We start from the raw sequence: 23,486 nt of genomic DNA on the forward strand, positions 1-23,486 counted from the left end.
GCTTGCTGCACTTGTGCATTCCCTGGGAAACAGCAGTTCAGCCTGTCATTTCCTACTGCCCATTTTTAACTGCTTGTTTGAATGGCAGAGGTCTATGTGGCATGAAGAGCAACTACCAGCATTTAAAATAGTAAAGCAATTAAAAGTAAGAAGCTCACACACATATAATAAATCACCAAATAAACAGACTGTTTGCACAGCAATAGATTGAACAAGGAGCACGAAAGAAAGATGCAACGGTACAGTTCCCTTGTCCCTCACTCTATGCATACCCTACCTGATCTTGTTATAAGGCAGGCAGGGTCTTTAACTTAGACGTTGACAGCATTCTAAAAGCTTCTCCATTATCTTGGAGTCTTGTGCAGGCAGCCAGCCATTTGACTGTTCTGCATGGCAATGGCGGCCCTCAAGATAGAGCTCAGGTGGGAGAGCTCCTTCCTCCAGGTGGAATCGGCCACAATGGGCCTACAAAATGCGCCACTCTCCCTCTGTGCCAAGGGATTTTATCTCTTCTGTTTTCTCACCCCCTTATGAATCAAATGCTACTTTCCTAAAATCTGCAGGAAGATATAATCTAGCCTCTTGCCTCCCCAAGTCTCTGTGTCCTTTTCTAGGTGTCAAGAGTCCAGTGAAGGGCCTTTCATTGTCTCCGGCCAAGGTAGCCATTAGCATTTCCAAAGTTTTGATGGTTGGTACTTGAGCAACGCTTGGAATGAACTGACTTCCTCCCCCCTCGTGCATGTCTTCTAGCAGATCTCTCTTCTCACAGGAGATCAGGCTGAGTGTGTGAAACTGGCCCAAGGCCACCAGCAAACTTCTGCGGCAGAGAGGAGTTTGAACCTGGGTCTCCCAGAGCCTAGTTTGTTTATTATTTTATTTATTTGATTTGATTTATACCCTGCCCTCCCCATGAATGGGCTCAGGGCGGCTCACAACATCCATAAAATACAGTAAGTTAATCATAAAAACTATTAAAATCTGTAGGAATCTTAACAGTCGTTAAAATAGTCCAGGCATTGTTACTACACCACCAGTATATGTTCTAAACTTCAGTTTTGTTTGGATTTTGAACTTCCACTGGAAATGTATATTCTGTGTACACGTGTTGATCAAGTACCGCATCGTATTCAGAGGCTAACCATAGTCTTGAGAGTGTAAAGGCTTGGGCTGTGGGATTCCACTCAAGGCCTTCAACATTTTACTGAAATTGGAAATGCACAGGTAATTTGCCTTTTTAACCCCCGCTCTTTCAAGACCAAACACTTTGGAACAGCGCTTCTCCAACATTTGGAGACTCAAGTCTATGGTGTTTAAGACATTCCAGTTGCGTGCCACGTTTTTCTAGGTGTACTAGAAAAATGGACTAAATGCACAGATTGGATGCTTGCCACCTTTTTCACTCCACTTAACCCGATCTCCCTCCTTAGTATCTCCACTATCACCACCCCACATGCTTTTTGTCCAAGAAGCTCCCATGATCCCCAGCATAGCCTTTGGGGCAGTTGAAAGGACCTCCCCCCCCCCCCCCGCTCCATTTTTCATCAGAGGAAAAGGTGGTTGGATTCAACTCATTGTCTAGTTCCATGTGGAGAATCCTGGGAGAAACAGGTTTTTTCCAGCTGGTGGGAATTTCTGAGAATTTTTCTCTTTATCTTCTACCGGGCCTTAGCTGTGTGTGTGCATATCTGTTGACAGAAGTGGGGATCCCTTGCGGTTCTTCCTACCCACAATAAAACATCCTCTGAAGTAACACAGTCCCTGAGGAGAATTTCAAGCACTATCTGAAAACTGCAGTTCCCTTGCTTCGAGTCATGAGAGTTTAAACAGGTTTGCATTTCGTTTAGTAACCCTGTGACCTGAAATGAGATAAAGTTTCCCTCGCTGCAGTGCCAGTGCTGCTCTTACATCTTGCCAAGTGACTCATCTCAGGAGATCCTGAACTTGTGTGTTCGGAAGGCGTGGATTCGAATGTTTGTTAGCTACAAGACTGTGATGGCCTCTCTAGCCAATGGGAGAGAACGCCGTATCTTTGAAAGGGCATGATGAAGCCATCGTGAGTAATCTTCAGTGACCCAGTCTTGATAGGGCTCCATTTCCTTGGATGCTATGAGCAAAACTCTGCATAGCCTATGCTTAAAAAAAAAAAATACTGACACTTGGTAATAGGAAAAACCTTTACTTTTTTACTGGAACATTATTCCAATGTCGTAAGTTTGCCATTTTTTATATTGTGTTATTTTCTGCAAGGAACTATACGGACACTGGATCACCATGTTATGCCGCTCCACTCGAAACTCCTGAGAATTCACAAGTCATTATCTGTATACTTTGAAGCCTGTCTGGTGTGTTGAAGTCACTAAGAGACTGAAGACCTTGAACTGGGAAGGCCTTGGTTTAAATCCCTTCTTTGTCACAAATGCATTATGCTAGCTATTCCCTCTTAGCCTCTGCCCCCATCTGTATAAATAATAATACAGGGGCCTACCTTTCAAGAGGGTTGTTGTAAAGATTTCCGCAAGATGACATACAGGAAATGCTTTGAAAGTCGTATAACTATTGTATAAATACTAATCATCACCACCATCCTTTTTGCAGCCAGGTGGGCTAGAACAAAGCAAAGAAAGCTGAAATCCTTCAGCTGTTGAGTTCCACTCCCAACAGCAAATTCAGCAACTGCCTTTGATTTACTCAGAATTGCAAACAACTTGTAGGTGTGGCAGCAAGTACTTGAACTCTAGAAGAATTCTGCTTTCATGGAATAATTTGGTGGACACGTAAAGGCAGAACTTTGAGGAAGGGGGAAGATCTTGAGTAATGTAAGCTGGCAGAATGTCCAAGTAGGTAATTAGTTATTGAGTAACTATGCACACATGGGGACTGATTGTCCCCCTTCCAGTATTTAAGGTAGCGAGGGCTGTTTTGACATCCATGATTTTAAAGTTCTGAAGCTTTTAGCCCTAGTTTTCTAAAAGGAAGGGGCAAATTGGGCTTTAACAAAAGCACATGTGAGGCGTCTTCTAAAGTGCTTGTTGAAGAAGGAACTGGGGAATGAAAAAGGCAGAGAAGCCACACCTGGACGGCAAAATTTATCACTAATGCTGTAATATGAGTTCTTTCATAATGAACTGGGAGGTTTGTTCTCAAATCACAGCATCTGGAACGTGCCGTAAGAAGCAACCAAAACGCTTACAAAACAATGGAACACCTTCCTTATAAGGACTGGCTAAAGGGTTTGGGCCTTTTCAGTTTAGGAATAATGAGGGGGTGGGTGGGAGGGCATAGGGAGAGACTTGTCAAATAACAGGGTATGGAAAAAGTAAATAGGCAGAAGTCTTTCTCATTATCTTGACACTAGAACCTGGGGTCACTCAATGACATTGAGTTGGAAGTAGATTTGGGTCTGGGACAAAGTTCTTTTGCACAATGCATTAATTAACTTATGGACTTGGCTGCCACAGGATATGGTGAGAGCCTCTGGCTCAGATGGATTTAAAGGGGGATTAGGCAAATTTGTAAAGGATAGATCTAGCAACAGGAGGATATTACTCAGGAGGATAGCTAAACGGATTCTCGATGTCCAAAAGCAGTATACTTGTGAATGCTGGGTGCTGGAGACAAACTAGGATGTTTGCCCTATTTCACCTCCAGTCTCTGGAGAGGAAACTAAAGAAGAGGACTGTTACTTTCATGCTTCCTTTAGGGTGTTTCCCAGAAACATCTGAATAGCCGCAATTTGGATGTTGAAATACATGGACTGCTCTTAATGAAGACAATCCTAGCTAGGCTCCAATAGCGTAATGCTTAAGTGTCACTCTATAAATGACTGCATGGCAGTAAAGTAACATACGCCAGAACAATCTGAGGGCAGTTGCAGTTATTGCAAGGTTTGTCTCTTTGGGGAAAAGCTATACATATACAGTCATCAGAAGGGGATTCTTCAGGAGATTTGGGGTGGGACGACTTACGATAGCTTCTTGCCCTTCAACAGCTCAGCTTACTACCTGGTTTGACTTCCCTTGGCTTGCGGCATCTAAATCAACCTCAAGTTTTGTTAATATCAGGACTACATACACACACCCCACTGCCTGGAGCTCTGGCCTTTTAAGGACCCGTGCTACTGGGAAGACATTTTGGTCAACTGCTGACTTTTATATTCCCAAATGGAGACCTGACATTTTTTCCTTCTTTATCCCGGAAGACATTTAATGCGACAAGTAACACACAGCATCACCGAATGTAATGTAATCACTTAATGCATCTGACGAAGAGAACTGTGATTCTCGAAAGCTTATGCTAGAATAAAGTTAGTTAGTCTTAAAGGTGCTACTGGACTCTTTTTGAATTCACCTAATGTAATTAATTCTACACCCCACCCTGTACAAGCTGTGGACCAGAGGCCTTTCCATCATAGCCTAAAATTCCCCCTCCCCCAGGTTTTGATTTTCCAGTATCCAGCCTGATTAAGCACGCTGGAGGACTCGGAAACTTGCACATTGTTTTGTGAAATTTTGGGAGGTCCTAATAAGAGTATCACATAACTTTTATCCGTAAAATAATAGGTATAGAATTTGGTCGGTAAAAAGAACTTGGATCCTGTCATTCTTACACCAGACAGATTCTGCTGGCCCTCTCAAAGATGGTATGTTGAATACTGCTTTCTCTGGAGCCATAACTGTAATAATCCTGATCAGGCACAACCACGTTAACTGACTGATTATCTTGGACAGCCATGAAAGACAAATGCATTTCGAACATGGAAAAAATGAGCACATTGCAGATGAGCTGCCAACTGGACCACCCAGAACTCGGAGAAAACACCCGTGAACGTATGGTTAGCCTAGAAGTTTAAATCAAGAATGTTTAATAGCTATACATTTGCCCTAATGGGTCCCCCCCCCCGTTCTTCCTGGTAAACTTTGTTTTCATAGTAAAGAGTTATTATAAAGTTCTTGCATTAACACATGGAATGAAAAAGGCCTCGTTCTGATTCCCGTGTTTTCATCCATCTTGAATGTTGATGTTTGAGTTATGATAGCAGAGGCCTCGAGCTCAGAGTTTCAGGGGAGTTGAGGGGGTGGTAAATGGTAGAAAGAACATGTCTGTGCCACTCCATGGGAGTTGTTGAGCTTTCTGTTTATATAGCCCATTTTGTCTGCGGAGACATCCCATCAGTCTAATAAAGAGTATTTCAGACTGCCTGTGTGCACTGGAGCAGCCAAGGAGCCCCTTTGTCAGTTTACAAGAACGTGGCTTTGCGTTTTTGACAGGGACATAAATATCTCTTACTGGAATGTTAAAAACAAATTCTAGTCAGTAAGTAATGTGGTCAAACGGGTCACGTCGGCTGATTTCCTAGGAGCTAAAACTCCTAACAAAGCCCTGCATTTTCCCAAGCGCTACTGCAAGTTGTAATTTCCCCCAAACCTGTGCGGTCCGGTCACGACATTTTGACAGCGACACCTTTGCACAAGGTGAAGTTGCAGTCTCAGCTAATCGCAGTTTCACAAACCCCCAGTATAAAGAAGCGCAAATGTTTACAGCATCCATCCACACGTGATATTGAACTCTGGTCTGGTCTCTGCATGTAGTGGAACAAGATGGCAGAATTCTGAGGTAGTGGAGTGAATTTTTTCAGTTCAGACTGCAAGTGAATGCCTCCCATGTTTTTTAAAAAGCAAAATTTACTCTGGTTGTTGTGGGTTTTCCGGGCTGTATTGCCGTGGTCTTGGCATTGTAGTTCCTGACGTTTCGCCAGCAGCTGTGGCTGGCATCTTCAGAGGTGTAGCACCAAAAGACAGAGATCTCTCAGTGTCACAGTGTGGAAAAGAATTTTACCTGCCAACATCTTCTCCACACTGTGTCACTGAGAGATCTCTTTGAAGGATTGCGTTCATCCTTGCACTTCGTTCCACTACACGTGCAGATCAGGCCCTTGACTTTCATTCTGGAGTAGAGTCATGCTTTTCTCTCACTTCCAAAATGTACCCCACACCTTCTAGACAAATCCTCATAAAAGTTAGCTTATGGGGAAGACCCAGTGTACCATAACAACAACATTCAATTTATATACCGCCCTTCAGGACAACTTAAAACCCACTCAGAGCGGTTCACAAAGTATGTCATTATTATCCCCACAACAATCACCCTGTGAGGTGGGTGGGGCTGAGAGAGCTCTGAGAGAACTGTGACTGATCCAAGGTCACCCAGCTGGCTTCAAGCGGAGAAGTGGGGAATCAAACCTGGTTCTCCAGATTAGAATCCCGCGCTCTTAACCACTACACCAAACGAGCCAATTCAGCAAGCAACTGAACTGAGCTATGGCAAACACTGGCTAGCCTGTGATCTCAACACTCTCTAGATCCTCATGTGATCCATTTGTGCATAGCTCCTGTTCAGCATGAGGTTGTGAATCCACTCTTGGAATGAACCATGGTCCTGCTTTCCCCAACCTTTGTTGTGAGCCACTTTGAGTCTCCATTGGGGAGAGAAATGGGGCCCAAATGAAAATTAATAAAATAAAATGAACATTAGTAGTGGTGAGAGACCATGAGAAGTCCAACATCTAAACAAACATAACATCCTAACTTAGGCACTTCCTGGCTTGCTCATTTTCCACTGTATCACTTGTTATCACTTCTGGATTTTAAAAAAAAAACCTTGGAAGAATAAACTTGCCTTTTGGCATCATTTTCCTAAATGCGTATGTGGACCAGAACTGGATGCTTCCCCGTGGGAGTAATTCTAATGAATAGGTTTGCAGGGACTTATTACGCCTGCCTGTGTGTGCCCTGGAGCAGAAAAGCATCACCTGCCGCCACTGCCCAGGCACTTGACGTGGTTACCAGTGATCCTCCAGGGCCTCATGTACTTCTCATTAGCTTATGCATCATGTAGGAAAAATGGCTATGTCAGAATAGTTAACAGTGCGGTCCTAAGCAGAGTTCCACCATCCTAAGTATGTTGAAGTCAGTAGGCTTAGAAAGATGTAACTTTGTATAGGATTGCACTTTAAGGTTCCTTTGTATGTTCAGCCAGAATTCAGCGTGGGTTAACTTTATCATACATACAAACACACAATGAAGCATTTTGGTAGAGGAAAGCAAATTAGTCCCCAAATGGCAAAGGTGGCAGCTGATCTTCAATTTTTACTTACAAAATTTAGACTAGCTTACATAATCCTTTGTCAGGCATACTTAAGATGGAGAACATCAGAACCTCGTGCTAATTACTTAAGTGTTAATTACTTAATGACAGGTTCCCTGCTCTCCTGGTAGTAGCTGTGTCTTTTTGTTAAGCACATTTACATTATTAAGCCTGCCATCCTATTGGGTAGACGTCTCTGAGAGTTGTTTCAGATTTGTGTGAGTACTTAGCTGTGTTCACAGCCACGGCTAGGCAAGTCTTGATGTACTAACAAGTCTATCAGAGGATGATTAGGTTCAAGAGGGAAACTGATACCTTCTTGGGGTCAGAGGAACCAGTGGAATTGGAACAATTCTTTAGAAATGTCTAATGGCTGTTTTGAAGTGAGTCTTTTATTTTTACTCTTCAAATAATGCTGAATGAGTTGGTGGCTGCTAATAGCTGGTGTTTGAGAAGGGGGAAAAGAAAATAAGATATTTGTATATTCTTAGAAAAAGAAGCTAGATGGTGTTGAAGTGTGAAGTCCCTCTCTTGGGATCCTGCACAATCAAACCTGGGGGTGGAATCCGGCGATGGAAGAAAATGGCTGCCCTCCAGAAGGAAGTGGATTTAGCTAAACTGGGGATTTCTCTGGGGTGTGGGAAAACTAATAAAGTGAGAGTGGATAGTGAAATGGATGTTAGAACAACAGTTGTGTTTCGAATCTAGGACCCAAATTTCATCTTTGTTTCTTTCTAAGTTGGTAGGAGATGAAAGGACATTTTCTGTATACTTCCAAAACCATTTCCCCTTTAATACTTTACAAGCTGGAAGCCTGCAAAGAATTAGAAAGGGAGTGGAGTGGTTTGGTAATCTATTCCCCCTCTTTCCAAGATTCTATAAATTCAAGGGGTTGAGGAAATTACCCCCTCTCCTTTAATGGACTCAACTGCTTTCAACATGCTGTGACTCCCCAATACACTGTTCTATCAGGCAGATTTGGGAAATTTTTGTTGTTCTGGTTACTTTATAAATGCCATATTTTTTCTGTGACCTTCCTTGTCTGCTGTCCTATTAGATGTTGTAATAATGAACTAGTTAACTGTCCTCTAGTATGGTGACCTTATCCTGTTTACATAGCACTTCTTGAGCAGTTAGAGCACTCTGCAATACTGCCCCATCTTTAGAACAGCCCTGTAAGGTAGGTTAATACCACCCCTAGCATTACATATTTCTTTCCTGGTCAAATGAGTCTGACGCTCAAAACTTTTCTTGAAAGCACTAAACAACCCTTATTTTTTTAGGGCTTCCCAAAGAGTTGCTGCCTGCTCTGTGTTGGATAGGCAGGGATGAAAGCTGAAATAAATACAGTAAACTCAAGACACTGAATGAGGGCCTTTCTTCCATTCGGCCGAACTCTTTAGTCTTACCAAGGTTCCCCTGGTCAAAAGTCGTAATAGATTATCCACTGGATGCCTTAAGGGAAATTGTGTACATCACTTTGAAGTCTGCAAGAATGAGGTGGTTTCATGGGGCCCACCACTTCCAGCTATGTTCCTTCTCTCTGCTAAAGCGGCAGACTCGTGTGAAGCAGACTGCAAAGGGTTACTAAATGCAGGAAGAAAAGAAAGGGGCTCTTGCAGAAGACCTGAATGGGAAAGTATTGCAGGAGCGAAACCTGGTTTGGCTGTGCGCCGACATGCAGAAGAGGAAGACCCATGTTAAAAACCACTCTAGTGGGTCTTTGCCTCAGTCGGATGTGGTGCTGGCAGGGATGTTTCTGAGAAACAGACCCGCTTTTACTTGACTCACACGTGGGTATCTTGGGTTGTTGTTCAACCTTCCTTTTAATTTGACTGTAATGGGCCTTTGTTTTCAATGTGGGAGAGTTGGAGGTGTTTTTCTCTCACACTTTTGGGGAAGGCAAAGGTTTGAGAGCCTTTTCTTAATTAAAAGAGCTGAGTTAAACGTCCAGGGCGTTTCCTCTGCCCCACCCCTCTCTGTTTCTGTGGAGAGGATCTTTAATCACATTTGAAATCTCTGCATATAGGACATGCTGCTCAGCCCTCTTGACGTGCATTTCATTGGGAGATGAATATGGGGAAGGGGAGGAGATAAACGTGTGTGTGTGCGCGTGCGCGTGCGCGCGCGCTGCCAAATCACAACCAACTAATGGCAACCCCATCAAGGAGTTTTCAAGGCACGAGTAGTTTGCTATTGCCTTCCTCTAAGGAGATAGATACTGTATCAGAAAACAGATGACTGGACATAGCTCAGTTTGTACAGTGCTTAAGATTCAAAGTGGATAGGTTAATGCATATTTAACAGTTGCAACCCTCTGCAGAGCAACTCTGGAGTAACTCTGAATAGGATCGCCCAGTTAGATGGCCAACTTCTGGTGGCAGGTAGAAGTAAATGCCGTCATCCTTTCACCAATCACCGTATCAGGTAGAATGAAGAGTTCTGTTGGACTCAAAAGCTAGAGGAGACTGCTTGTATTTTTGTGGCACTTTGAAGGCTGAAAGGGTTTCATGGATTACTGTCCCCTTTGGTCAATTCATCAAGGCTATTCTGTGTTGGCAGATACGGCTGTAGTGAAAAGAAGGTTCTGATGAACACAACAGCTGTGACACTTTTAGGCAAAGCTCAAATGCATGTAAGAGAAACACACTGGTTATTTGAAACAGCAGTCTCTGGTCATAACAATTTCCCCAACTTTGTTAAGCTAACCTAACACCTGAAGTGTATGAGAAAACCATGGTCTCAATTAAGATCTAGATAAATAGACTCAAGCTTCCTGATAGATACCTAGATCAGCAGTTTCTTTGTTAGTTCTTTGTTAGGTTAGCAGCCTAGTGTCCTAATGGCTGCAGCGTTCTCCTGTTGGTCTTCCCAAGTATTGCTGTTCTTGTTGTTAGATTTGTGTCCTTTAATTCTTTCATACAGGTGGCAAAAAGGCACTACTGGCCAATACATATGTACATGTACTGGAGTTTGAGAAGGTGAAGAGCCCCCCGTGCTGTGGCTGATGTTGTTAGTTCCTGTACAGGGTTGTCTCGGAGGATGTAGAGATAGAATTGGTATTTGGGATAACTGCATAGTCCCTAGCTCCATGTCTCAGTTAGTGGGGGAACACTGCCAATTTCCCCAGGACAGCTTCAAAGGCAGACACTACTAGAATGTTGCTGAACTGGAATTTATTCATAAGTTTGATTTGTATTCATCTGGGTCTCAGCTGAGACCAGGGGTTTTGCCGTCGCTACATTTGAGCCTAACAAAACTCAGATTTGTTCGTCCTGTAAACAGTCGTGGGGCACTTAGTAGTTCCTTGTTTGGGTGGTGCGGTTCCCAACTGGAAGTACAGGAAGTATTCTTTGCAAATAAACGCCCTCCCCTTCTATAATCACCGAAGGAAGCCAAACTGTGCAGTCAGGATACTGTGAATGGGTCCCTTCAGCTCAGGGCAGGCGCAGCTGCACAAGCAAACCGAGCAGTTGCTTTGGGTGGTGGTATTTTTAGCTGCCTATGAAGTGGCCTGCAGTACGCAAGGTATTCCCCTCCTCCCCAGTTGGTTTCTTTTGGGTGTTACAAGGGTGACAGAAAGGATGCTGGGCCTCACCCTTGGATTCTGCAAGGGTGAGAGCTGTGTATCAGTGGTCTCCCTCAGGGGTCATTTTGTAGAAAAAGCTGGAGGAACTTATTAGCATAACTCTTCACGCCCCTTGACATCGCTGGAAGTGTTATTAGCATAACTGATTTGCATATGCCACACCCCTGACATCACCTATCCTGGCTGTTTTGGACCCAATCCTGGCCATTCAGGGCTGAAATTGGGCCCAAAATGGTCAGGATCGGGCCGCTGCTGAGTCGGAGAGTGATCCACCACCCATTAGAGGCCTGATCTGGGCCTTTTCGGCCCCTATCCAGGCTGAAACGGGCCCAAAATATCAGGTGGCCGAGGCCACCTGACATGTGACCTCTTGGGGGAACTGCCAGAACTGCGTTCCTACGCGTTCCCCCTCGAAATGAGCCCTGGTCTCCATAATCATGCATGATGTCCTGGAGTGCTGTTCTAGACTGCAGGTCTCAAATGTCTTGCTTGGCTAAATGGGTCTGGCCACAGGAGCACCACTGGATATAAAGTTCCCCACTCTGCTAGACTGAGTGCATCAGAACAAACATGCTGAAATAGTCTATCCAGTCTCCTAGAGTTGTCTAGCTCACAGAATAAGAATGGTGCTACTTGATTTCTGTTTTACAGAATAAATATAATTGTTTCTCACAAGACCAACAGAAGCTTAAGAATGTGCTAGCTTTTTGAACTGTGCAGCTTTCTTCAGCAGGAGCTTAAGCAAGAACAAAAAAACTATAGGCAGGATATGTTAATGAGGGGTTCTGGTTTCTGTTGAGCTGTTCAGAATCACCTAACAGATAACAGCGATGCTGCAAATCTAAATTTTTTTTTGGTTCCTCACTCTTGTTCTATTTGGGTTTTGCAAATCCTGAAGATGTGTGTACTCCAACTTAGTAAGAAGCTGGTCTAGATTGAAATAGTTATATCTAATATTCAAAGAGTTGCCCAATGCTTGTCCCATTCAATAAGGTAAGCCTTCCAGCAACCTTGTGAGGTAGGCAAGTTTTATCCTCCAAGAGAGGGGCTGCTGAAGGTCACCGAATGATTCCTTGTCCATTCTCCTGGCCTTTGCTCTGTTTTCTTCCATGACATCTATATGGAAAAGGACTCTGGCACATTTGAGGTGGGCCTTCAAATGAGGGTGGGGTGGTTTTTGTACAAAATCAAACTAAGAAGCCAGTGGAGGAGACTTTGCCGGAGCAAGCGCCCCTGAATTCAGTGAATCTTCAGCGTTTCACTGGACTATTAGCCATAGCCACGGCATGCAGCCTCCAGGTTCAGAGGAGATTGCCTCTAATTGGGGAGGGCTGTTGCCTGTAGGGCTATCAGAGGAGAGGAATCCTGTGTCAACTGGAGTGTAAAGGAGGCCGGTCAGGCAGGAAGGAAAAAAGATCCAGATGCTGAACTTTTTGCTACATACCTGTTAAAGACATAGGCTGGTTGTCTTCTTTAGCACCTTACAGCTCAAGCACGTGCCTGTTTTCTCGGAAGTAAGTTCAACAGAGTTTAACAGGGCTTGCCTCCAAGTAACATTGTTGCACCCTTAGATTTATTTTAAGCTGCTTTTGGTGCTGTGGAATGAGCACTCGTTGCCAGGCTTCCTGCTATATTTTTATAATAGCTGCACATTTGGAAGGTTGCAGTGGATTTGTGTACAGCTCCTAGAGACCTCTGCAGACTTTTTTCACTGAATCAGCACAGCAGCCCCATTCATTGTAATCAGCTTGTAATCTGGAGATTTTTATGGGAAGGGGATCTTTTTAATCAGGGTCTGGTAGAGGGCATTTCAGCAGGTGTGGATCTTCTCACCACTGGCTGATAAATAGCACCTTAGGTATGTGTCGTCTTCTACAGTTAAAGCTACAGAGCCACCCACCCACCCCCATTTGCAATCTGATCTTGTGCATTTACTCAGAAGTGCCATTGAATGGAGCGGAACTTGCATCCAAGCAGCCTGTAAGATTAAGCAGTGCAGACTAAGCTGTGTGTGTACTTTGAAGTAATTTATACTGTGTTTGGTGGTATTTACTCCCAAATAAAACGAGTCACTAACTGCAGTCTTGGGGTGTGCCTGTCAACACTGACCTTGGTACTATTTATTTTCCAACCAGAAAGCGCAGCTTAGAGCTGGTAGTTCTTTTTCTTACAAGCGCGGTTACTTGAAAGTAGGTCCCCCCAACTCCGGAAGAATGTGCTCCTCAGTTGCAGGACTGCGCAATCTCCTTCGTTTGGATCAAGGACTGCAGGATTTGGGTCCAGCGGCACGTTGGAGACCAACAAGATTTTTACGGTGTAAGCTTTCGAGAGTCAAAGCTCCCTTCTCCAGATACAGGGAGAAGTGAAGATCCCTCTCTCTATCTGATGAAGGGACCTCTGACTCTCCAAAGCTCACAGCCTTGAAAAAACTCTTGCCACTAGACTCAAATCCTGCTCCCCTATACCTTGTGTTGCTTACTGTGCCAAAGGCTTACCTTGCCTTTGATAGTTCGTACCCAGTCGCATTGTCCAGTGGTTGCCTTAGGCTGCACCTGGACTCGAGTTTTGCTCCCTCGAATCAAAGCTCGCCGACCCGGTTGTGCGGCTGCAAGCGGGGTTGCCCCCACGCCTTTTTGCTAAGCCAAGCCCCGAGCAAGCCGTGCCCTTTTTCGAGCGCTGCAGGAGGCAGGGGCCGGCTCCTGGTTCCTTCGGATCCGCGCAGGAGGGGCTGGCGAGGCGCCGCAGTCGGCGAGCCCCGGGGGAACGCGAGCCGGCGGGCCCGGCGCGCCAATGGCTGGCGAGGCGGGGAAGGGCCGCCCCCTCCCCGCTCGCTGCCACGCCCCTCCGCTCTTGGCCGGCGGGCCGGGAAGGGGCCGGGCGCAGAGAGTCGCGGCGGTGTATCGCTCTGGCGCGCCATGGGGCCGCTCCCGCCTCGCAAAGACGCTGAGCGCGGCCAGGGCTCCCCCGCGTAGCCCGAGCGCGGCGAGTGGACTAAGACGCGCGGCGCCGCAACTGGGACGCCTCGGGGAGGCAGAGGGGCTATGGTGGCTCACGACGACCCGGGGGGCCTGCTCCCCATCAAGAGGACGATCCGGGTGATCGACGCGCAGAACCAGTCGTTCAGGGAGCAGGAGGTGAGCGCGGGGAGGACGCTGCGGCGCCGGGGTCCCCTGTGTTGGGTTTCTGCTGGCGTTAAAGCCTTGCAAATCTGCCTTTACGCGTTACAAATTTGCCTGTTGCGCGTGTATCGAAATGCCGTTGGAATTGGCAGTGCGGACGCTGTGTGATCCGCCTTGAGCCTCGGTTCGAAAGGCGGACGTCTAAAATAAAATTGTAGGCTCCCTCCGTAGCGTTTCTGTTGAATACGTCGGAATTTGCTGCTGGGTAAACTGGTAGAGAGGATCGGGCTGCGGGTGGAACCCGTGAAAGTGCGTGTCCCCGGGGCCGATTCCGACTCCGGGCTTTTGATCCAGGGGAGGAAGCGCTGTAGAGACCACTCGCCGCGTAGTTCCACGCAAAATTAAACTGCTTGCCGGAGAAATGAGAAGCCGAGATCGGGTGTCTTCAGGTCTGCTGCGCTGCAATCGTTAGGGTTTGTCCGCATTATTCATTTCTCGTCCTCGAGTGTCTTGCGCTAGGCTCGTTCGTTGGGAACGGTTTGCTAGGTGCGGCTTAACGCGGCGGGGGTGGGGGGGGGCGCTGCTTTCAGTCGCTGGGCTCGGCTGCGGAAACCAGTAATTGCAGCAGGCAGGTCTGAAGGCTTTAACCCTGTGCCAGGTTTGCCTCCTGCTTTTCCTGTGAAATGAAGCTGTTCGGAGGGTATCCAAGGCTTCTCAGTGGTCGACCTTTGGGCTTAGGGAGTGAGTAGTTACGCTGATGATCTGAGAGCTGTGGATTACTTATGCGCCCCTGCACATGTGTGTGTGTGTGTGTACCGTATATGTGCGTGATTGTGGAAAGCAGCAGGATTTGAGTCCAGCGGCATCTTAAGAGACCGACAAGATTTTCAGGGTGTAAGCTTTCCAGAGAAGGATCTTGACTCTCCAAAGCTTGTTGGTCCCTAAGATGCCCCTGGACTCAAATCCTGCTGTTTTCCACAATGACACACACAACTGCAGAGCATCGCTCACATGCTGCAGACCAACATGGCAACCCACCTTGAAACTACCCTTGTGGGGAATGTTTCAGACCCTGAGAGGTCTGTCCTTACTCATCTGTTTTCCATTTAAGGAGCCTCGAGAAAGAATCAGTCAGCGAATTTGACATGTCTGTCAGCCCCCCCCCCCCCACACACACATTTTCCCTTGAACTGCCTTCTTTTTTTCTGTCTCTGCTCTGTAGCATCTAAATCAGTTTTGTTTTGATGAGGACCCAAAAATAGTCTAGTCATGAACATTCCTGTATCATAAATACAGGAGGGTGTGATCCTGCAGTAGAGGAAGCTTATGTATGTGAGCTGCCTCACTGACTACCAATAAGCATACCCGGTTAAGGAAACACGAAGTGCATATGTATGGGTTCAAGCTTCGGGGGGGGGGGGCGGTTCATGCTTCGCATTAATAACGTCTGGGAGATTGCTGAGAAATTAGTCTTGTTTCAGGGTAATTATGTGTGTGTGTGTGATGTGACACGTGATGAAAGCACATCAGTTCTTTTGAAATGCACTGCCTCCAGGTATCTTCCTGTAGGACGGCGGAGTCACGAGAACTCAAAAGTCAAATCTCCCATAAGCAATGACTTGTGACATAAGACATCCTGTCAGGAAGCGCTGCCAGTGTGGGTTTCTTTATGATTCAATAGTTCTGCTTTAACTAGTATATAAACTTTGGCTTAAGTGTTCCACACAAGGCGGGCTAGAAGCCGAGAAGACGAAACAAATCAGACGAAAGCCAATTTGAAGTAAGCCTTCTTTATAGTTCTCATGTTTTGAGTGCTCTGCTGTGTATGGGAAGCTCAGTCCTTGGCTGAGGAGGGGACGTACCAGGAGGCTCTTTTATGGTATCGCTGAACCCAGAGGCTCCGTATTGCCAGCCTGTGGATCTTTGGTCCAGTTCTCAAGGCGGGACAAAGAAGGAGACTGTTCCCCAGATGTGCTGTGTTATGATCGCTTGCTAGGGCAATCGAAGACTGGATTAACGCATGTGTCGGGCGCATCAAGTGGTCTCTGGCACTTGATAGACTTTGTGGTATTGTCATGACTTTCTTAAAATGGTTAATGTACTGAATTGCTAGAGGAAGAGGTATGGCATCAGATGGGCTTCCCCCTCCTGCAATTTGTGCCGCGACTTTGTGAAAGGGACTCCAGAAGCAAGAGTACAGGGTAGTGCCTCTTGAGGGGTAGGAATGCAGTTGGATCCGGTAGCTGTTCAGTATCATTGTGATCTCTTGCAGGGGTTGACTTGGATGTTGCTTCTGCTTCTAGGGAGACCTGGTAGCTTTTCTGTTGTATTCACTCTTGTTGTGAAACTTCCATCCATCGAATGAACCCCTTCAAGCCTTCTGGGAGTTAATTTGTAGCTGTGGAATAGAGGGAGAAGGACTATTGCCTTCAGTAATAGGAGCTTCGGGGCTTTTTTCTGGGGGCACATGCCGGTACACAGTACCATCGGCCTGCCACGGTTCCCCAAAGTAGCGAACATCATGGATATTAGTACTTTTTTTTTAAACGACGAAAAGCACAGAGGAGCTGTTTTGGGTAAGCAGGTTCTAGCCCACAAGAGCTGAAGCTTCAGTAAATCTGTTTGTCTCTAAGATGCCCCAAGTCAACTTTTATGTTTTGTTCCAAGAAGTCTCTCTCCATGGACAGAAGCAACTGTTGGCTCAAGTTTTTGGTTTGTTCGGAAGGGAAATTAATAATACATATAAAGTATAATAATAATAATCCCCAAACCTTTGTCATGTGCACAGGGAGCGGGCTGGCTGGTGGGCTCTAGTTTCAGCAGACTGGAGGCATGGCCCTGTGCTCTTCTGCTATCTCTTGATTCTAATTGCATTAATCTGCATTGTGGCTCTTGAGACCAGGTCTTTAGTCTTTGGACTTGTTTGCCCAGGAAATTGCTTCAGGCTAGGTCGCAGACCAGTTTTGAATGGGACTGTTCTGTTTTATAAAGCCTCAGCAAAGTTTCGATTTGCTGGGGTGTGAAAACTATTTTCCACCTGAGAGCAGGCAAGGATTTTGGATAGCTGCTGCTCTCTTTAAAATGCACACCTTGAAAAATGAGTTCAAGTGAAGGCAGACATGCAACACCAAACCCAAAAGCTTGCATTCTCCCTCCTAGCAAGAAAATTAATAAGGGGTCCAAAGAGGAGGAAAAGCCTTCTGCCCAGTACCTCTTGAACTATTTGAGCCTAAGCGCATTAGGGCCAAAATGTGTTCCTGCATAAGCCAATGGATGGATGTGGGGCCAGACTGGAGGAAGAGCCAGTAATCCACGCACACAATGGAGCAAGCAGGTCTAGCAGTGTCCTAAAAACATTGTGGATAAATGCAGTTACTGGTTTAAATAGGATCTGTAATCAACACTGGGGTGTTGGTTATATTTTGAAGAGCAAGCATGGATTTTTTTCAACCTACTTTTACAAAGCATAGTTTCTACAAGAAGTAACCCCTTTCCCTACAGTCGGATATTTTCTGGTGCAACATCCAAATATCTTGAAGCCAATGAAGAGGCTTGTCCATAAGCCTTTCCAAGGGCTGAGGAAAGTTGGGGAAAGGATCCCCCCCTCCTCTGGGCCCCGAAGAAAGCCTGACTGAGCCTGTTTTGCATCTCTCTGTGTCTGCCTCAAATTAGCCTAGCTGCTGTGTGGCGAATGGCAATTTATAAGCCCGTTGAGGGGGAGGCAGCCCCTTTGTGCTACCTGTCCTGGGTGGAAAAGTGATGTTCTCTGCCAAGCCTGGTGTGTTATTGCATATGCATGCGCTCCATTAGCAGAGAGCATCTGTGCTGCATAGGCATGTGTGTGGACCTCCAGTCGTGTATGGGCTGCCACACAGGCTAGCCTGCAGAACTGCCTGCTGAAGAGCTGCAGCTTCTTCCTCTGTTTCTGTTCCGCCCTCTTTTGCCACAACGGATCAACACAAGCTGTACATCTCTTCCAGGCTTGCTGCAGCCCAGCTGTGGGGCAGGTCCCAGTGTCTGTCAACCAAGAGCCCCTCTTCTGCTGAGAGCCCAAGATTCACTTTCAGTTACTCATCTTATGGCCCTTGGGTCTCGTCTGCTCATCCCTCAGTCGGTTTAATTTATGAGGCGCAGATTCTACCAGTACCAGGCCCACGCAAAGCCACAAAATGAAATAACTGCTAAAACACAACAAAAATTGAAAACCTCCCACATTAAGCAAACTGGAGCCAGATGGTGTATTCTCACCCAGCCCAACCACTCTTTTAAACTCCTAGAATCCATCTTTGTCGTTGGTCCAGCTGTTGGAATTTGCAAAGGGCTTTATCCTTGCAGTCGCCCTGCCTAAAAGGTCATGGCTGCACGTAGTTTGTTGGGTCGTGACAGAAAGAGTGGGACAGGTCTGAGGCTGCTGCACAGTGGCAGAATTGGGATTCAAAGCTAGACTTCTCAGACCTGCTAACCAGCTTGTTACTCACCAGGCCTACCTAAGTTAGGTAGAAGTAGCTGGTAGAAAACATGACAGTGTGATGAGGGGGTTTGCTAAGCTGAAGTTGCTTTTTGAGGTGTTGATTCAGTTTGTCCACACTAGAAATAAGCCTGCCCTCTGCTTCCCCTGTCCCCCTCCCCTTCTGTGAAATCCGTGACTTCATCGCTTAAGGGTCTTTGGTATCTTAATGGGACTGCAAAGCATAATGGCTCTTAGGGGCTTTACAAAGTGACTCCAGCAGAGCTGTTTCTGAGTCGCATTCCTGGACACGACAGCAGATTCTGACCATTTCTCTTTTTTGAATTCTCCCACTTCCTTTTTACTACCTGGAAACATCCTCCCCCTTTCCAATTTTAACAGTGCTCTCTCCTCTAATGAGAGAAGGTAGTAACATCTCTAATGTCTGATCTCCACAAGTTCTTTTTCTCCTTCGCCGTTCTGGGTTCTCTAGTGAGAAATCTACTGATACCAAAATATCTAATGGAGCTGATTTCTTGTAGGCAGTTGAGCATAGCACACTATTCAAAAACTTGTAACTGGTAGCTTTTCTGTTCCTTTAATGGACATGAAATAGGACTGGCTACTTAAATAAGAAGGGTGTTATCTGTTCCTTGTGTTTTAGTAGTATACAAAAGCCACGGCCCTCCGTTTAGCATTTGTGGTGTATCTGGTGCCCGCACCAAATGAAAGTAGTAACAATACCCCAGCGGAGGGTTCATAGTTTAAATGAGCTCAGAATGAAAGGGAAAGAGGGGAAGAGAAGTAAGGAACTTGGACTGGAATTGAGAAGGGAATCAAAATATTGGAGAGGAGGTTCTTCTGGAGAGAAGAGAAAGGAAGGAACTGAAGTAATAACAGAGTACGTTCTTGAGAAAGTAGAGGGGGAAATCTTCCCTTTGCAACTCTGAAGTGAATGGGGTTTGGGCCAGAGTTGTCAAGCAGGCTCACTCTTGCAAGTCAGCGCAATAGCGGCAGATGACACAGCCCTTAACTATGCAACATCAAGGTATTTTTAGCATCCTCTCTCTCTTTTGTTGTGGCTTGGCCTTGAAATCCCTTTTTGCCCATCTCATACAGTAAGCGATCAGTGCTTGTTGGCTTTGTTTTCGTCAGATGCCTTCTGAGGGTGTTGTGTACTCCAGACATTCAGACAGCGGTACTTCTAGGGTGTCTTGTAATACTTCCTCTCTGGCTGCAGTGGGTCCCCCTGTGGAGTGCCTCCATTCTCAGAAAGGCGGGGGGGGGGCAGGGGGAGAGTAGGAGATGCCGGGGAAGGCTTCCTTCCTCCTCTTGGTTTCCTCTACAGTCCCTGAGAGGAGCAACACATCAGGGGTTTCTTTGTCACACAAACCTGTGCACATAAGACAAGTTCTTAAATGGGTGGCCTTTCAGAAGTTCCTAAAGAGGCATCCGATCCCCGCCCTCGTATCTATTTTCCCATATATGGTGAAGATGGGGGCGGGGGGGCTTGCTTCTAGAGGAGAAGAAAACATTCTTGACAAGCTCTTGTGGCCGAACAACAGCCTTGTTTGTCCTGTCTGCAGTGGACTTTGCTATCCCTCCCTTTGGCTCTCCTGAGCAGCCTGTTTGTAACTTGGTTATTGAGGACACAAACCTGATAGTTGCCTCATAGAAGCCTGAGAGCTTTGGAGCCGGGTGCCTCATTGTAATCCCCAGCCCTACCTGCGCTCTCCACCATCTCCAGGCAGTCTGGACTCTTGTCCGCATGCTAAGCCTTGAATAAACCAATCCGCACAACTTACTCTGTTCCTTATCTCTTTGCAGGAGCCCAGCAATAAGCGTGTTCGACCTCTGGCTCGGGTCACCTCCTTGGCAAACCTGATTTCTCCTGTAAGAAATGGTGCAGTGCGTCGATTTGGGCAGACAATACAGGTAACTAAAGAGAGGATCAGCCTGGAGGTTTGGAATTGACAGCAGGGACTGGGAACTAGGGACGGCTAAAACAGCATCTGGGTTTTCCCGCAGAACTGCAAGCCTCCACGTTTAGTCCTTTAACCAGGTGGATAGGGGGTCTGTGAGTCCGGAGGAGGAAAAAAATGGAAAGAATATCATTTAAAAATTGAAAGATGGTGGAGAGCTTCTGAGTCTTCCTTAGTTGCTCGCCATATTCTTGCTAGGTAGCCTTTTCCAAACTCACAGGTACCACCGTCAGGTTTGAGAAGCGAGAAAGCACTCGTGCTTGAATACATATATGGAATTATGTTCCAGGTGCAGAGATTGGATTTCTTGTCTGCCCCAGAATTTCTGGCCCTTGGTGTGTCTCCTGGAGTCCCTCATCTGAACAACCCTTCCCCACAAATCTAAAAGTGGTCATTGGGATAATCTAGATTCTGAATGCAGAATTTCATTTCTCTTGGACACTGTGCGGGCTGTGCGCGCGCATGGAGTTGGCTGAGCCCCAGGCCTATTGCATCTTCCTCGGAAGCAGCCCGTAAGCCAAGCCCGCTCTGTATGGGGCAGATGTCTGCTTTCCCTGGCAGCATTTTGGAGACTTGGGTTGAGATGCTGCAGCACGTGCTTCAGTCTGAGGCTGCCCTGCTGTTCATAATAAGAATCTGACATCAGAAAAGCCTGTTATGGAAGAGACCCTCTTCCAACTGTGTAAATACTGCTGGAGTTCTGGCTGGCTGGTAGCGCCGTTACAGGCCACAAAAGAATGGAGCTCACATGGCTTGTTAATGTCACTAGAGATGAGAGGTAGAATTACGCTATTTATGTCCTTGAAACCAGATTCGCAGTCAGTCCTCTTAAAATTAACCCGAACCCTTGGCAAAAGGAGGGGTGGAGTGAAAACAGGAGGGAGGGCAGTTGCAGGTCAGGCGCCTTTCGGATGGAGGGCTGCCAGGGAGCACCAAAAGAGGAGAGGCGAGAGGAGGAGCGAAGGGTGAAGCCCCCCAGGCAGGCCTGCACTGCATGCAATTCACTCACAGTGGATTGTGGCCTGTTGGGTGTTTCAGAACTTTGGTTCTTTTTTTCCGTGGCAGTTGCTAGCAGGCACCAGAAACTGTGGGTTGATCTCGTCTCTGGCCGTTTGCATTAAGCTTGTTTGGGGTGGGGAGGTCCCAAATTATGTAGATTTTGTAGGCCTTCTTCAAGAAGTTGCTTCATTTTAGGTTACATTGGCCACGGCTGCAGCTTGTTGCTGTGTATGTAAAGGCATGTCCTCGCTCCGCTGTCGTGCCCATGGTGGTGTCACGTGGGTTAATGTGAGGCGCCGTTCTGAAGAACAGCTGCAAAGCATCTGAGAAAGCACTTTAAAGTCATTGCTGTTTCATGACTTTTTTCCCTCTTGTATCCAACAGTCCTTCTCCCTTCGCGGCGACAGCAAGTCTCCAGGTAGCACCCAGAAGTCCTGCAGTCGGTCTGCTGCCCCAACGCCTCCCAAAAGACGGAACAGCGTGCTGTGGTCCGAGACACTGGATGTTAACATGAAAGAGACACTCAGCGCCAAAGAGATCAAGCGCCAGGAGGTGGGTGTGGGGCAGTTTCTTCGATAACCCCTGACGCAGTGCTGAGTTGGGACTTCTGAGCATCTTGGCCTTTGGGGGAAAATCCAAGTTTCTAGCCCTCATGGTTTTGCGGGTGTGTTTGGAGGAAGGTGATGTCTGGAGGAGGCATCAGCGTTCAGGAGATGGAAATTCTGTATTGCTGTGTGTCCCTCCAGTCCTGTACTTACCTCAGACACTCCACACGTGATGTAGCTGCTCTCCCTCCCTGCTCCTTGGTAAAATATTCCCAGATATGCAACAAGAATAATCTGGTGCTTAGAAAACATACAAGTTGAGCGAGTTTTTGCTGAACAAGGAAATTGCATAAACCTGTTAGTCTTTAAGATGCCTGTTTGTTGTGGCAGCAGCCTTAATACAGCTATTGCATAAATGTTGTATATTTTAAACGTACGTTCTGAATATCTGTGATACAGAATTCAGAGAAGGGCTGCCACATGTTTTTCAACACATGGGAGAGCCCTGAATGTAGAGGCCTCTAATTCAGGCCTCTTAAGTGAATTGGAAAATGCAACTTCCCAAGTTCACAGCCATGCAGATCTCAAATTCTGTGTATCAAGGCCTGTATCGAGGTGACTGAGCCCCTCATTAAGCAGGGCAGAAAATGTGACATTAACAACACAAAAGGCTTGTGGTCAGTTGTCATTGAAGCATTTGGGTAAACGTCTCAGTGACTTAAGCGGGAATGAAAAGAGGCAATGTTCGTCCCTTGAAATTAGCACTACATTTCACGTGGATGTATAATGCGAGTTGCAGTACAAAGGCCCTGATATTTAACTTGGCCCGAAGTCTTGGCTTCAGAGCCTTCCTGCGTAATAAGTGTGTACTTTTCTCAGCAATAACTAGAGCCTTTCCCTTCCATTTGGTAGTTACGTCCAGGTGGGGTGTTGTTACAAGTCAGTAGTTGGACCTCCCTCCTCTGCAGCTTTTCCTGATCCGAAACATCTGTGCTGATAGGAGTTGGACCAGATAGGCTTGCGTGCTACTGTCTCAGCACAACTAGAACGTGGAACAGTCTGCCTGACACCGAAAGCATTGCAGCTTAGGAATGGCAGAGCTTGGCCGTTCGGAATTTTTGATGAAATGGCATTCTAAGAAATTCTCTCTTCCCTTTTTTGTCTCGGTAGGCGATATATGAAATGTCCCGGGGTGAGCAGGATTTGATCGAGGACCTGAAGCTTGCCAGAAAGGTTGGTCTCTTTCCCCCGGTTTTGTTCACCACATTGTGGGTGTCCTCCTGAAACGGTGCAGCTGTCCAGATGCATCCTCCGATGTTCTAAATGGGAGGGTTCCACTATCTTTTCTCTGTTCAAGACGCTGGTTATGGGGAAGTGTATTCCTGGAGGGAGAAGCTGTTCTGGTCATTCCCTTGTGACCATTACTTCTCTGCAGGACATTCCAGGCGCTGCATCCGGCAGGGAAGCAGCTACTACTAATAAAAGCTAATAAGTAGTTTCAGTGGGCTTTTAGGGAGAGGAGAAAAGAGAACCACTTATTTAGTTGCCTTGGCAACTGCGAGTGGGGAGGTTCCTGTTGAAGCGAGGAATGTGCAGTGAGCCCCGGTGCGGGTTAAGAACGTGGCTCTAGCACAGGGCACTGGAAGCAGCGTTGTCTCCTTT

The 23,486-nt window shown here is 46.5% G+C and overlaps 1 protein-coding gene across 2 annotated transcripts in view; it reads left to right on the plus strand.

Moving 5' to 3' along the window:
• The window catches only part of NET1 (neuroepithelial cell transforming 1), a 77,592-nt gene that overhangs the window by 46,601 nt on the left and 7,505 nt on the right, over positions 1 to 23,486 (plus strand). Inside the window, exons 1-4 of one of the 2 annotated variants that reach the window (XM_054988141.1) lie at positions 13,619 to 13,866; positions 20,126 to 20,233; positions 21,664 to 21,831; positions 22,995 to 23,057. In XM_054988141.1, the coding sequence (XP_054844116.1) occupies positions 13,774 to 13,866; positions 20,126 to 20,233; positions 21,664 to 21,831; positions 22,995 to 23,057 (432 nt within the window). In that variant the 5' untranslated portion in view covers positions 13,619 to 13,773. Of the gene's footprint in view, positions 1 to 13,618; positions 13,867 to 20,125; positions 20,234 to 21,663; positions 21,832 to 22,994; positions 23,058 to 23,486 lie in introns of those variants that run through there. The other variant, XM_054988142.1, reaches the window with a different exon arrangement.

The sequence above is a fragment of the Eublepharis macularius genome, chromosome 9 (genome assembly GCF_028583425.1).
Source record: "Eublepharis macularius isolate TG4126 chromosome 9, MPM_Emac_v1.0, whole genome shotgun sequence".
Taxonomy (NCBI): Eukaryota; Metazoa; Chordata; class Lepidosauria; order Squamata; family Eublepharidae; genus Eublepharis; species Eublepharis macularius.